This window comes from Macaca fascicularis, chromosome 2 (genome assembly GCF_037993035.2).
Source record: "Macaca fascicularis isolate 582-1 chromosome 2, T2T-MFA8v1.1".
In the NCBI taxonomy this organism is placed as follows: domain Eukaryota; kingdom Metazoa; phylum Chordata; class Mammalia; order Primates; family Cercopithecidae; genus Macaca; species Macaca fascicularis.
The window spans coordinates 34,123,787-34,138,385 of record NC_088376.1 but is presented as its reverse complement, the minus strand read 5'-3'; the positions used below and the strand labels follow the sequence as shown (position 1 = coordinate 34,138,385).

The window sequence follows — 14,599 nt, the reverse complement described above, 5'->3', positions numbered from 1 at the left end:
TTCCCCTCTAGCTTTAAATCTCTGTGATTCTATGAATTCCAATTTCCTAAAAGAAAAAGATCTAAGAGACCACATGATGAAAGAATTCACGCTTTAAAAAAATAAAAGGTTTAGCCAAAATCAGTAGGTATTTCAATAAATCATTTTGCCTTTTTCCCTTAGTTATGTGTGTGTGTGTGTGTGTGTGTGTGTGTGTGTGTGTATTTGTGTTTGAACCTGGAGCTGGTGCTGAGTTGATCTATTTTTCTTGATAAATGGTTTTCATGGGAAACTACTCCAAGAGTATCTTTTTAATAAAACAAAATTTAAAAGAAAGTTCAATCTAATCTCAATAAGTGAAATGAAGCCATGCCACACTGCAGTGCAGTATTTGTGAGAATATCATCATAAAGTGTTTTTAAGAAGTCAGTTTTCTGTACTATATAATAATTGTTTCAGGAGGTGAAATTGGTTCCAAATTTCAAAGGATTGCTGAGAGTACACAGAGAACTTTATGGATAAAGAACAAAGAGTACATGAAATACATCTTTACGTGCACTTCGAAAATTATTTGAAAATAACAATGTATTTGGACTCTCAATTAACTTTGATTTGCTGTTTCTCTTTGAAGAGAAAGATAGAATTATTATAAATGCTTCTTTTAGAAGGAGAAGGACATGGTCTGATCTTTGGTCCCCATTACCACTCTATGTATAGAGACCTGATCTGCTATGTACTTTTCACAGAGACCTAACTTTAGCCCCAGCACAACTGTATACGCCACAGGATCAAAGACAGACCTGGCCTGTCTTACGTATTATGGTATCTAACTGCTTTAAGCTGTCATTCTTTAGAGAAACAGTGCCTAACATGATTCCACATTCGATGGTGCGTCAAGATTTCAAAGCCCAAATTCAGCCAACCAGAAAATGCCTGCCAAAATAAAAGGCCTTGTCAGCTAGGGTCTGAAAAACAAAGCCAGCCACTCTCCTACATGCCTCAAATAATTTTTATAACATGTTTAAGAGGTGACATAGAGCCCATTCTCTCCCATAACTCTGATTCTCTCCTGTAAGTGCTTTAGAAATATAAAGTAGCTTGCTTCCGCCAGGCAAGAGAGATGGAAGAAGGAATAGAGAACAGAGCTCCAGTGAGATTAGTAAGAAATTAAATCATAAACATGTGTATGGGAAAGGGGAAGGAAAGCACTCAAAGATGGGAGCATTTTTCTCTTCCTCTTCTTCTTTATCACATTTTTCTTTAGCCTCTTGCATCTGATTAATCTCTTTCCTATATTCATTTCATCTTTTTCAGCTCAATGAAGCTTTTTCCTGCTACATTTAAAACCCTTCAGGCTCCTCTGCAAAGTGTTCAGCTTCCCATTTGATTTCCCCTTTGTTCTCTGGGTATCATTAAACCTGCCTCACTTTTGTGCTGAATAGTGTGTGAATATGATTAAACTTGCCTCTTCCCTGTCTTGCCACCTCTCTTCATCCTCGTCCTGGGGTGAACAAGAAAGTCTTCCCTCAGGTTGCTCCTCCTTTTCTTCCATTCCTATTAAATGTGTTTTTTCCTAAGGAGATTATGACAAGGTCTGTTCAGCAGTGGTTTTCCAAGTCTTCCCTCATCTGAGGTGAAGTGCTGCTTTCAGGAGGCCCATTTTCTATTCATTATTAATCAGAGTGTACATAGGAAATAGACCAGCAGCATAGGAAATAGCAGAGGGCTTATAAGAAATGCAACATCTCAGGCTGCATCTGGTCTAATTGAATCAGAATCTGCATCTTAACAAGATTCATAGGAAATCAAGGTGCATTTCAAGTTTGAGAATACTATAAGCCGTAAGAATTTGGAGGAGGGTCCATTGATTGTAGACCCAAGTGGGCTGAGAAGGTTTTCCTGAAAACATTTGAAAGAGAGGTGGGATGCTGACAATGTGCCAGAGGGAAATGGCTGATGTGACTGCACAAAAGAGAGCAAGATGCCTGGGGATGCTGAGCCATCCAGTCTGTGGGCCTGAACCAGCTGGCAAGAGGACACAGTGTTCAAGCAAAACAGACTCAACAGCCATCTATCTGCCTGGAGCATTTCTGCCGTCAATATATAAACATAGGAAACATGCTTCTGGAAAGCTCAGGGCCAAAGACAGTGGTGGCACTAATCTCAGAAGATCAAAGAATGAACCACAGTCTTTGTCCACAACAGCATCAGCATCAGTCGCTTCCCCTCCTGCTCCCTTTGCACCTTGCTGATGGGAAGAGGATGAAAATGGGAAGTCACTGGGGAAGTGATGAGTTGCGAATTCATAGGATCCTTGTGAAATCCTCTCTTTCTTCATCTGAGTTGGGCCAAGATCAGAACTTTGTGTCTAGCTCCCATGTTCTGTGGAATAATATATGGATAAGAACATTTCTTGGGATTCTGCCTGCCATATGATCTCAGGCTTATCTTCAGTCACTTCAGGACCCCCAAAGGACCCTGATTTATAAGAGGAAGACAAGACCTAATACAGTGTAGTCATAACACCAATAATAATTCCATCCAATATAAAAGAACACAAACATGGTGATCTTGAAGGGTCAAAGAAGAAAAGCAAAAAAGCAAATTATCAGACACTAATATTTAAGCTCATACTTGAAACTACATTTCTTTTTTGCCATATGGTAACTTCAAGAATGAAGTCATTTAGATTTTATAAAACAAAATAATACCATGCCTGTACTTCTCCATTTTCAATCTTAGGGGGAAAATCCCTTAGAATCAGGGATCCCTGATTTATAAGAGGAAGACAAGACCCTAAAGAGATTATGACAAGGTCTATTCAGCAGTGGTTTTCCAAGTCTTCCCTCATCTGAGGTGAAGCGCTGCTTTCAGGAGGCCCATCTTCTATTCATTATTAATCAGAGTGTACACAGGAATCAGACCAGCAGCATAGGAATTAGCAGAGGACTTATAAGAAATACAACATTTCTGAGCATTCTAGAAAACTATGTCCCCATTTCTATAGCTGAATAAACAAGTACTTTACACATGAACACACTCAGAATTCTTATAATTCTGTCAGCCTCCTTGCCAGGGTCTGTGGGAATGTGCAGTTCTCAGGACTGTACGGGGACAAAGCAGACTGAACCAAAGAAGAAGACCCATCTTCACAGGTTATCATTTGCAGGGCCTAGACGTGTACGGGAAGTTGAAGAAAGGCACCCAGTTTTCAGAGGGGGGCTTGAGTCCTTCCATAGTGGTGGCATCAAGACCCTTCTCCAAACAGGGATCCAGCCCTATTGTTGACCCCATGGCCTTTCAGCCAGCAGGTTCTTCACTCACACCCCAAGTTCCCTGAGCAGGAAAGAACCCATCTCCCAAGTCTCTGTAGCCTGCAACAGATCCCACATGGAGACTTCACTTAAATGGAGTGGCGGATGGGTGGGAAAAGGGGGATGGAATTGAGCACATATCAAACCAGCATCCCCACATTGTCTGCTAACTGGTCCATCAAACAGAGGAAGACTCCTGAGGTTAGAGGAAGCTAGGCCTCTTATTGGTCCCAACTTGGGATTTTTAGAACTCCAAAGCACATAGAACCCCTAAATAATTGAGAAAGATGCATTACTGGCAGATCTCCCCTTAAGAGGGGCCCTATCTGGCTGAGGGTGAGGTCTCATGCATGCCCCAAGGTTTGGAGCCCTCTGATAACTAAGCTACAACAGAATTAGCATCCCTGGGGCTTGGGGGATTGTACCCGCAGCCTCAGGGGGCTTGGTGCTTCCTGCTAAAGGAGAGAATCTCTCACATGCAGGGATCTCCATTAATAAAAATCAGAATTTGAGATAGTAGAAGTTCTCTATAAAAATGGCTTCATCCCAAGTTGCTTTTACCTGAAGAGCTATGAGGTTGGTATTGACATCTATTGCCCAAATTTGACATTGTAAAGACCACCTTATTTATTAATCAGAGCCTACCCAAGGCCTGTGGAGACACTGTCAACCATTAGAGAAAATGGTGTTTGCTATTTACAGATTTGGAATGCCGAGGACATGCCGAGGTCATTTCATGTGAATCTGCAACTCTATTCATTATTGAACATCTATGGCAGTTAAAATTTGAATGAAGTTATCAACACAGTGTACAACAAAATGGGTAAGAAACAAAATAAAAAGGAAAAGAATAAAAACCAAAGAGAACAATGTACTAAAGAGGTAAAGCAACAATAGCATGGGTGGAATTAAAAATTAGATACACGCACATTTGTTCTGTCAGCTAATCCTTTTAACCCATCAGTTACGCATTCAGTGCCAATTCAGTTGTCTTGTGCAGAGTAGGCACTTGATTTTTGTTAAATGGATCAATTGACCCACCTCTCGCTACAACCACTTCGAATCGTTGTCACCAACTGTTGACCTACATTCTAGAATCCTTCCTAGAACTCGGCAAAGTTAATCTGGGTGTTCTTGTTTTCTCCCTCGTCCCTTTTCCTACCCAATCATCGCCATGAATCTGAAGCAAGAAAAATTTTCATGTAAACTTTAAAATAAGAGGATACTTACATGGAGTACATCAACACTCAGCTGCTGAAAGTTCCGAGATCTCAATTCTTGCATTCGTTTGCTATTTTCTTCATATTTTTCTTCCACAATCTTTCTATAAGTTTAAAGTGAATGTAGAAAAATAACTGTGAATTGCTAAAACCATGTCTATATTATACAGATGAATGTGATCCTTATTTCAACAGATCGACTGGGGGATTAGAAAATCAGGCCATCAGTTCTCTTCCTCATCAAGATGAATGTGGTGCAGCACCCAGCTTTTAAAGCTTTTAAAGCACACACAGGATGTTCTGGTTCCTTATTCACCCTTACAAATCCCAAAATGCAGCAGCAGGAGAAGGCAGTGCTCCTCTCTGTGTGTTCTCTAAGTGCAATGACAGAGCTATGTGTTCCCAATGCCTAGCACAGTGCCTAACACATACTAGTAACACAAAAACTGCTTTCAGGATGAACAAATCCATAAAAAGTAAAACTAGAGCCACATATCAAAGGATGTATGAGGAAATATATGGGAGTTATTGTACAGGGGAATTTTTCTAGACACATTTACTTTGTTTTCTCTTATTACAGAAGAGTGAGTTTAAGAGACCTGCTACTGAACTGGGAGAAAGATCTGAGTTCTCTGATTACTTGTGGGCTAATTGATACTCAGGTTTTCCTCACTGAACACCCTTCTGGTCAAACTTTCTTGTCTCTAAAATGGGTACGTTATAATTCTTCTGACAATAGAGTAATTTTCTAGCTAAAACACAAGACCCCCTTGATTCTACAATCAACAATTAGAAACAATTCCAATACAATTTATTCACAAAATCAAGGCCAAACTTTATTTAAAACCATTACCTTCAAATAAGAAAAATATATTAGTGTAACATGTGAAAGATATGTGACTTCTTTGTATTAAAAAACAGTTTTAATGTAAATATTTTGTAATCTGCATATGTTATTAAATTTACCTTTTTAATCTGTTCCTATCAGAGATTTAATTTTCCTTTTACCCTCAGCCAATGACATGAATCATGGCACCTTGGAAATATCACCATTTCTGAGGTATTACAAACAGATTTGGGGCTGTGAGCTGATGCAATGGCTCAAGCAATTTATGTGAATATATTTTCCCAGTAAAACTCACATTCAATGTCACAGTGGTTTGCAGAAGCCAACTTGTATTGGCTCCCAAGAGCAGACTGTGTAAATATCTTCCCAACTGAAAATTAAATGATATCATATTGGTAGCTTGATATTGGCCACAGTGGAAGTATTTATATCACAGAAATCAGCAGCCCCCTTCAAATCCAGAGCTGGTTATTAAATATTCACCAGCACACCACTGCTCACAATCTACTTTCATGGAAATCTTTTTCTACCCATTTATTAAAAAAAGCACATGTCAAGGGAAAATAGACTCACAGATTCTTATTTGGCTTATCATGATATTCATTCTAAGTACAAGGACACCTCTAAATCAGTTTTCAGATAAATTAACAAGGTAACAAAAGGAACAGATTTGTGTTCAGGTTCTTTCTGTCTCTCTAGTTCTTGACTGGGGCTCCTAAACTACCAAAACATTGACAGAGGAAGAAAAAATAAGAAAAATTAGGAAATTTGATAACTTACCAACAGATAAATCAGTTTTTCAGAAATTGAGGCTCTTAGGCTCTTTGAAATTTCATTTTATACATGTATTTTTTTCAGTTTTATTAAAACTTAATTGACAAAAAATTTTAGATTTATATATACTATGTGATGTTTTCATATATGTATACATTGTAGGATGATTAAATCAAGCTCTACTCTGTTAGCAATTTTCAAAAATACAAAACAATGTTATTAATCACAGTCACAATGTTGTACAATAGATCTCCAAAACATATTTCTCCTGTCTGACTGAAACTTTTTACCCTTTGACCAACATTTCCCCATTCATGCCCCCTTTCCCCTAGTAACCACCATTCTACTTCCCTCTTTTGTGAATTCAACTTTTTAAGATTCCACATATAAGTGATATTACGCAGTGTTTGTCTTTCTATGCCTGGCTTATTTCTCTTAACATAATGTCCTCCAGGTTCATCCATGTTGTTGCAAATGATGGGATTCCCTTCTTTTTTAAGGCTAAATAGTACTCCATTGTATGTATTTATACCACATTTTATTTATCCCCTTATCTGTTGATGGATACATACGTTGATTCCATATCTTGGCTACACTGAATAATTCTGCAATGAACATTGGAGTGTAAGTATCTTTTTGATATACTGATTTCATTGGATATAAATCCAAATGTAGGACTCCCGGATCATATGGTAGTTCTATTTTTAATTTTTAGAGGAATCTTCATCCTATTTTTCCATAATGGCTGTACTGATTTACATTCTCACCACTACTGCACAAGGGATCCCTTTTCTCTACATCCTGGCTAACACCTGAAATTTCACTTTTTCATGTAAATACTCTAATTACTAGTGATATCTCCCACCAGCAACACCGCCCTGAGCATAGACTTTTCTAAAGGCTTCACTTGACAGAACAGAGCTCTGTTTCCCATCTACTTCTTTCAAAAGCTAACAATTTCCTGCCAATAAAGTCTCCTTCCTATAAATAAGTGAGGTCTCCTGGTAGAAGGTACGCAGCAAGCACCTAGGGAATCTGGGTAAAACAGTGATGTCTCCTGCTGGGGTATGTGCAGAAGCTGTCAACAGCAATGAGGTTTCATTTGGAAATTGACTCTATTTTCATCACTAATAACCTCCCAAATAGTTAATCTTTCCCTTCACACAAGACTGAAAGCCTGATATTAATAGCACCTGACATTCAATCTATGGCTCAATAGTCATCTTGAAGTGAACGAGTGAATGAATAAACACATAAATACATAATCGTATGCATTGGGGTTTCCTGTTTTGGTTTCTGCTTTTCTCTGTAAATTCCCTGAGAGCCCTGAGAAGTAGTACCGAGCATGAGTGCCTAAAGGAAATGCAACTTACTTCAGCTTCCTGGCTTTCTCATCAGCTGCCTGGAGCTTTCTCAGCCTCATCCTTTCTCTTGGAGTCATTTTCTGTACTTCTGACAGTGCCCTCAGAGTCTGCAGGTGAATCCTTTTTTGCCTATAAATAACAAAGATTCCCCTCATATAGCCCATCCCAAACATGTTCAGAAAAATTAAACAAATATTTTATAAAAGTATTACTACACTACTGTGAGCAAAAGCATCTTGAGACAGGCCAGGCAAAACCTAATAAGCTTTGGGTATGTAATGAGCCAACCAGGACTGTAGTTAATAAGCAACACTTCCCAAATTAGATTCTTGTTTAAAGGAAATTATTTACTTTCCAAATTCCTGCTCGTTTCATCGCCAATGACTAGTTTTCATAAAGTAAAACAAATTAGGATCTCGGCCATCAAAGAGTAAATAGACGGGCACAGTAATTCCACTATGTGTATAAAACACATAATTTTTAGAGTTAGGCAGAGTTTGAATCCCACCTCCACCACTCATTAGCTCTGTGGCCTTGGGCAAGTAACTGAACCTCCCTGAATCTCAGTTTTCTCATCTGCAAAGAATGGGCCATAGTAAGTATCACATGAGATAACACATGCATAGTGCCTAGCACATAAAAAGTATTCCAAATGCTAGTATTATAATAGCTAAATCTTATTTTTTAACTTTTATTTAAAGTTCAGGGGTGCATGTGCAGGTTATACAGGTAAACTCGAGTCATAGGGGTTTGTTGTTCAGATTATTTTGTCACCCACACATTAAGCCGAGTACCGATTAGTTATTTTTCCTGATCCTCTCCCTCCTCCCACTCTCCACCCTCTGAAAAATTCCTGTGTCTGTTGTTCCCCTCTGTGTGTCCACATGTCCTCATCATTTAGCTCCCACTTATAAGTGAGAACATGCATTATTTGGTTTTCTGGTCATGCATTACTTTGCTAAGGATAATGGCCTCCAGCTCTGTCTATGTTGCTGCAAAGGACATGATCTTGTTATTTTTATGACTGTGTAGTATCCCATGGCATAAACGTACCACATTTTCTTTCTCTAGTGTACCATTGATGGGCATTTAGGTTGATTCCATGTCTTTGCTATTGTGAACAATGCTGCAATGAACATATGCGTGTATGTGTCTTCATGACAGAATGATTTATATTCCTCCAGGTATATATCCAGTAATGGGATTGCTCGGTCAAATGGTATTCTATTTTTAGGTCTTTAAGGAATTACCACAATGTTTTCCACAATGGTTGAACTAATTTACACTTCCACCAATGGTGTATGAGTGTTCCTTTCTCTCTTCACCCTCACCAGCATCTTTTTTTTTTTTTTTGAGACGGAGTCTCACTCTGTCACCAGGCTAGAGTGCAGCGGTGCGATTTCAGCTCACTGCAACCTCAGCCTCCTGAGTAGCTGGGACTACAGGTGCGTGCCACCACACCCAGTGAATTTTTGTATTTTTAGTAGAGAGGGGGTTTCACCATGTTGGCCAGGATGGTCTCGATCTCTTGACCTCATGATCCACCATTCTGTCTGGTGTAAAGTTTCTGAGAACTTGCCCTATGAATCTGGGTGGTCCTGTATTGGGTGCACGTATATTTTGGATAGTTAGATCTTCTTGTTGAATTGAACCCTTTACCATTATGTAATGCCCTTGTCTTTTTTGATTATTTTTGGTATAAAGTCTGTTTGGTTTGAAATTAGAATAGCAACCCCTGCTTTTTTCTATTTTCCATTTGCTTGGTAGATTTTTCTCCATCCTTTACTCTGAGCCTATGTGTGCCATTGCATGTGAGATGGGTCTCTTAAAGACAGTATATAGTTGGGCCTTGCTTCTTTATCCGACTCTGCACAGTGCCTTTTAATTGTGGCATTTGGTCTGTTTACATTCAAGGTCAGTATTGAGCTGCGTGGATTTAATCCTGTCATCACGATGTTATCTGGTTATTATGCAGACTTGTTTGTATGGTTGCTCTATAGTGTCACTTATAGTCTGTGTACTTCAGTGTATACCGGTAGTGGCTGGTAATGGTCTTTCCTTTCTATATTTAGTGCTTCCTTCGGGAGGTCTTATAAGGCAGGTCTGGTAGTAACAAATTCCCTCAGTATTTGCTTGTCTGAAAAGGATCTTATTTCTCCTTCGCTTATGAAGCTTAGTTTGGCCAGATACGAAATTCTTGGTGGAATTTCTTTTCTTTAAGAATGTTGAATGTTGGTCCTCAGTCTCTTCTGGCTTGTAAGGTTTCAGCTGAGAGATCTGCTGTTAGTTTGATGGGCTTCCCTTTGTATGTGACCTGACCTTTCTCTCCAACTGCCTTTAACATTTTTTCTTTCATTCTGATCTTGGAAAATCTGATGATTATGTGTCCTGGGGATGATCTTCTTGTGAAGTATCTTACTGAGGCTCTTTGCATTTTCTGAATTTGAGTGTTGGCCTCTTTAGCTAGGTTGGGGAAGTTCTCATGGATGAAATTTCTATGTTTCTATGTAACATATTTCTATGTTTTCTAAGTTGCTTCAATTTTCCCCACCTCTTTCAGGGACATGATTTGATCTCTTTTACACAATCCCATATTTCTTGCAGATTTTGTTCATTCCTTTTTCTCTATTCTTCCCTGTCTTATTTCAGAAAACCAGTCTTCAAGCTCTGAGATTCTTTCTTCAGCTAGGTGCATTCTTATAGTAATACTAGACATTGCATTTTTTTTTTTTTTTTTTTTGAGATGGAGTCTCACTCCATCATTCAGTCCGGAGTGCAATGGTGCTATCTCAGCTCACTGAAACCTCCGCCTCCCAGGTTCAAGCAATTCTCCTGCCACAGCCTCCTTGGTAACTGGGATTACAGGCAGCTGGCTAATTTTTGTAGAGATGGGGTTTCGCCATGTTGGCCAGGCTGGTCTCGAACTCCTGACCTCAAATGATCCACCCACTTCAGCCTCCCAAACTGCTGGGATTACAGGCGTGAGCCACTGTGACTGGCCTGAAATTCTTATAGTGTGATTTTCAGCTCAATCGGGTCAGTTACATTCTTTTCTATACTGGCTATTTCGTCTGTCAGCTCCTGTATCATTTTATTATGTTTCTTAGCTTTCTTGGATTGTGTTTCAATGTGCTCCTGCATCTCAATGATCTTCATTCCTATTAATATTCAGAATTCTATTTCTGTCATTTCAGCCTTCTCAGCCTGGCTTAGAACCCTTGCTACAGAGGTACTGTGGTCACCTGGAGGAAAGAAGGCAGTCTGGTTTTTTGAGTTCTCGAAGTTCTTGCACTGGCTCTTTCTCATCTTTGGGGCTGAAGTTCCTTCAATCTTTGAAGTTTTTTTCCTTTTATTCTATTTGATAACTTTGACAGTTTGATTTTGGTATAAGGTGGATTCAGTAGACTGGCTTTGTTTCTGGAAAATTTTAGGCAGCCAGTGCTCAGCTCCGAACTCCTGGGCTGTGTGCTCTAACTCTGGGAGACTTGTATTGGGCCCCAACTTTGCTCTCTGGCTCCTCAAGGTCATCAACTCATTGCACTGGGGGGCCCAATGTGCTTCTGGACAGCTGGTCACTACACTCTGATGGGTGGTGCCAGCCAAAGCATTTTGTAGGATGGTGACAGTAGGATCCATCCTTGCTTGCATGTGCCAGCAGCGGCAGCGGTGGTGGAGTGGCAGTGTGGAGGGGTGCACACTTGTCAGCTGTGGAAAGGTGCTAGCAGGTGTCAGGGTGCCTGTCTCCCTGGGGGCGTTCACAGCAGCAGCAGAAGCAGAATGGCTCAGGGAGCTGGGTCCCTCCACTGGCAACTGTGCATGTGGTCCTATTGGTGGTGGTGCTAGCACAAGGTGCAGCACTGGTGGGCATAGGTCTGTGTGCAACCTCTGTGCATGTTGACACGCACATAGGTAGGAGTGCATGTCAGGGCAGGGAAGGGTCCGCTGTTCTCTGCACCTAGTTTCACTCTAGCAGCAGTGTTGGTACAGGGGCAGGGTGCTGGCAGGGCCAGGGCTGGCTGTCTCTGTGCCGCCAAGGCTCTGACTGCAATGGCAGGGGAGGTGAGGTGGGATACACTCCCGTCAGCAGCAGTAGCAGGGCACACGCATGTTGGCAGGGCAGGAAAGTCAAAATCTGCCCATGTATATACATGCCAGAAAAGCAACATGGGGAGGGGTGTGGCTGTGAGCCTGGGGAAGCTGCAGTTAGGGGAAGGAGTAGGTCTCCCCACTGGATCTCTCCTCCAGTCAGGCATGATTCCTCAGCAGTACAGGAGCTATGATGTAGACCCCCAGGGCACCCGCGGCTGCACTGCAAGCAGGCATGGTCAGGCTGGGCCTCAGGAGAGGACAGAAGATCAAGGGGTGCTCAGGTCAGATCAGCCTCCTCTGATGGGCAAGACTGCCTGCAGAGTTCAGGTCTGACAGTTCCCCTGGGTCTAAAGTCTCCCATGGGAGCAAGTCAAGCCAAGGGGATGGTCTTCCTGGCCATGCTCTGCTGCAGACACTCAAGCACCAAACCCTCTGGACTCCACATCGGCTGGTGTGCTGCCCCTACTACTTCTCTAAGCAGCTCTCCCTACCAACTCAGGTGTCCCTGGTGATCAAGGGGTCTCCTCCAGCTGGAATTCCAGAGGCCTGTGGCAAGAGTAGGTTGCTCCCTGCCAGTTCAACTCACCCATTCCCCCAGCATCACTGGAGACCAGGAATGGGTCCTGGTGCACAGGTGTACAGTGGCCCCATGCAGGATTCCCAACTTCCTCCCCCTTCAGCCCAGCTTCTGTGCCTTCTCTCCAGCCACTCTCAGGAACATCTGTTAGGAGTGTGCCAGTAGTCCTGGTCCCTCAGTGGCAGCTGTTCCACCTGGCTGCACCTAGTTGGGCATCTTGTCCCCTACCTCATGCTAAATTTTATTGACTCTGTCTTCTATTCCAGGCTTAATACAGTAGATATTTTTGTTGTAGCATGGTGTCATGGTTAATTGCACAGATTAATAACACACTCTGGGTTCAAGAATACACAAACTTTTTCCCACTGCCCAGACTGTAATGGACAATGTCTACACTCCCAGGACCAACATAAGATTTAGGATAGTGAGATACCTCAGGAGCAAAATCTAAGGGGGCACCAAAAAATTCAGTAACCAAGATAATTTTAATGAAAATTATTTTTAAAAATCAAAGTTAATTTCAAAAAGCTATAAAGACTACAATAGCAAAATTTTAAGGACAGGACCCAACCCTGAACTTATACAATTCCACCTCACTTTCCTCACCCTGATCCTGGCCCTGCTGGACCCTGTCTTTAAACTTTTAATATTTTGTTACCAGGGATTTTAAGCATTAATTTGGAGTTTTACAATACTACATTAAAATTTGATCTTGATTATGAGTTTTTGGTGTCCCATTGAAATTTTGCCACAGGGTCAAGGGCCTCACTTGCATTATCCTGGTCCCAGCAGATCGCTGTGAATACCTTTAGACCTTTTTTTTTTGTGGAATGTTCACAGCCTCTTCAGTGTTTTTGATCCCAACAATCAGCACATAAACCTCTTTCGATGTATTGTTAATGTTAAGCATGTTTCTTTAACTGAAAAAGAGGCTAAATAATCACATTGGCTAACATTTTAGCAGGTAATAACCCCATGCTTATAAGCACTTTACATGAATTAACTCACTTAAATGCAGAGCAACTCTGTGAAGTAGGTACTTTTTTTTATAGTCATAGAGAGGTTAAGTAACTTGTCCAAAGTAATATAGAGTATTACCTGGGAGCTAGAATTTGAATTGAGAGAGTGTTATTAATCTGTGTAATTAACCACTATACCATGCCACAGCAAAAAATATTTACTGTATTAAGCCTGGAATAGAAGACATGGTCAATACAATTTAGCATGAGGGAGGGGGCAAGATGGCCGACGAGAGGCAGCCAGGCAGACAGGGATGACTCGCACACGTCTAAAAATCTTCAGAGGGAAGGCACATTGAAAGAACTTCAACCACATTCTCAATGGCATTTGCTTCTCTTCCTGACTTGGTTAGGGCCCAATACTATAGAAGACCTTTTGCACTCCACTCTTTCCTTGACAAACACTATGAGAAAATTGTAATGACCTCTGAGGACAGTTCTAATACCTCTCTGACACCATCCAGACCACAGACTCCAGAGGACATTCAATTTTCAGGAATATACATCTCTTATTTTGTCAGACCAATGGATCTCCTTGAAACATAGTCATAGATCTCAAAAATAGCAGTGACCATCTGAAGTTAATATTTCATAATGTAAAATACCCTCCAAACAACTGGATTCTAGAACACTGTTAATTGTAAACAGTGTCAGTTTTATAACTGCAGTACAAAATGATAGCCAAAACTAGTCCAGTATTTAAAAAATATCTACTACTCTCACATCTCTAGTTAATAAAATACAATTGGAAATTTCGATGTTTCTTGAAATAGCAGATAATAAACCATAAAAACAAGGTTATTAGGAACATGCCTAAAAATTTACCCCCTGTGGTATATAGTGTATCTTAACTGGAGATCATGCAAATTTCCTCAGTTTGAAAGTGAAGATGGAAAGCAAACATGGTGGAGTTGAGAAACATTGGACTGGGTGTTGGAGGAGTGTATTTGTGCTAGAGCAGCCTATTGAGAGCTTCTGTTTTCACTCCACTGTCCTGCACACCTCTTGTATACTACAGTCATTCATAACTGTACAACTACGCAAAAACCCAAAACATACGAACCTAGTATTCTGGGTTCTTGCAAGTTACAGAACAAAAATTTTGAACGAGGTAGGAGAGGGAAGTTAGATCAGGAAATAAATTTGTTTCTTTGGGAAATACATTGTTTAGTTCTTATATGAAGGAATGTATATTTCAAGAAAGTGAATTTCAGCTTATTTTCAATTGTCCCAGGACTTCACAATGTTCTCTTGTCAATAGATACTCTGCCAGTTCACATTAAACAAACAACATGTGAAAGCCATTTGTGGTTATTATGGAAGGCTCATTAGCATAAATGTTACTAAATATTTGGGATATTAACTTCTCTATATCCTTGCAAGGCAACTGCAGAGCTACCCTGCAGATTTGTAAGC

General features: G+C 40.6%; 1 protein-coding gene across 35 annotated transcripts in view; it reads right to left on the bottom strand.

Annotated features, from left to right (window-relative positions):
• The window catches only part of NEK11 (NIMA related kinase 11), a 316,552-nt gene that overhangs the window by 187,446 nt on the left and 114,507 nt on the right, over positions 1-14,599 (bottom strand). For 21 of the 35 annotated variants that reach the window (XR_012430687.1, XR_012430688.1, XR_012430689.1 and 18 more), the window contains 2 exons: positions 7,508-7,627; positions 4,524-4,617 (listed from right to left, as the gene is read on the bottom strand). Coding sequence is in view for 32 of the 35 variants with exons in the window: in XM_074031046.1 (XP_073887147.1) it covers positions 4,524-4,617; positions 7,508-7,627 (214 nt within the window). In the remaining 3 variants the exon portion in view is untranslated. Of the gene's footprint in view, positions 1-1,444; positions 1,553-4,523; positions 4,618-7,507; positions 7,628-14,599 lie in introns of all 35 variants that reach the window. The other 14 variants (XM_065539895.2, XM_065539891.2, XM_065539893.2 and 11 more) reach the window with 1 other exon arrangement.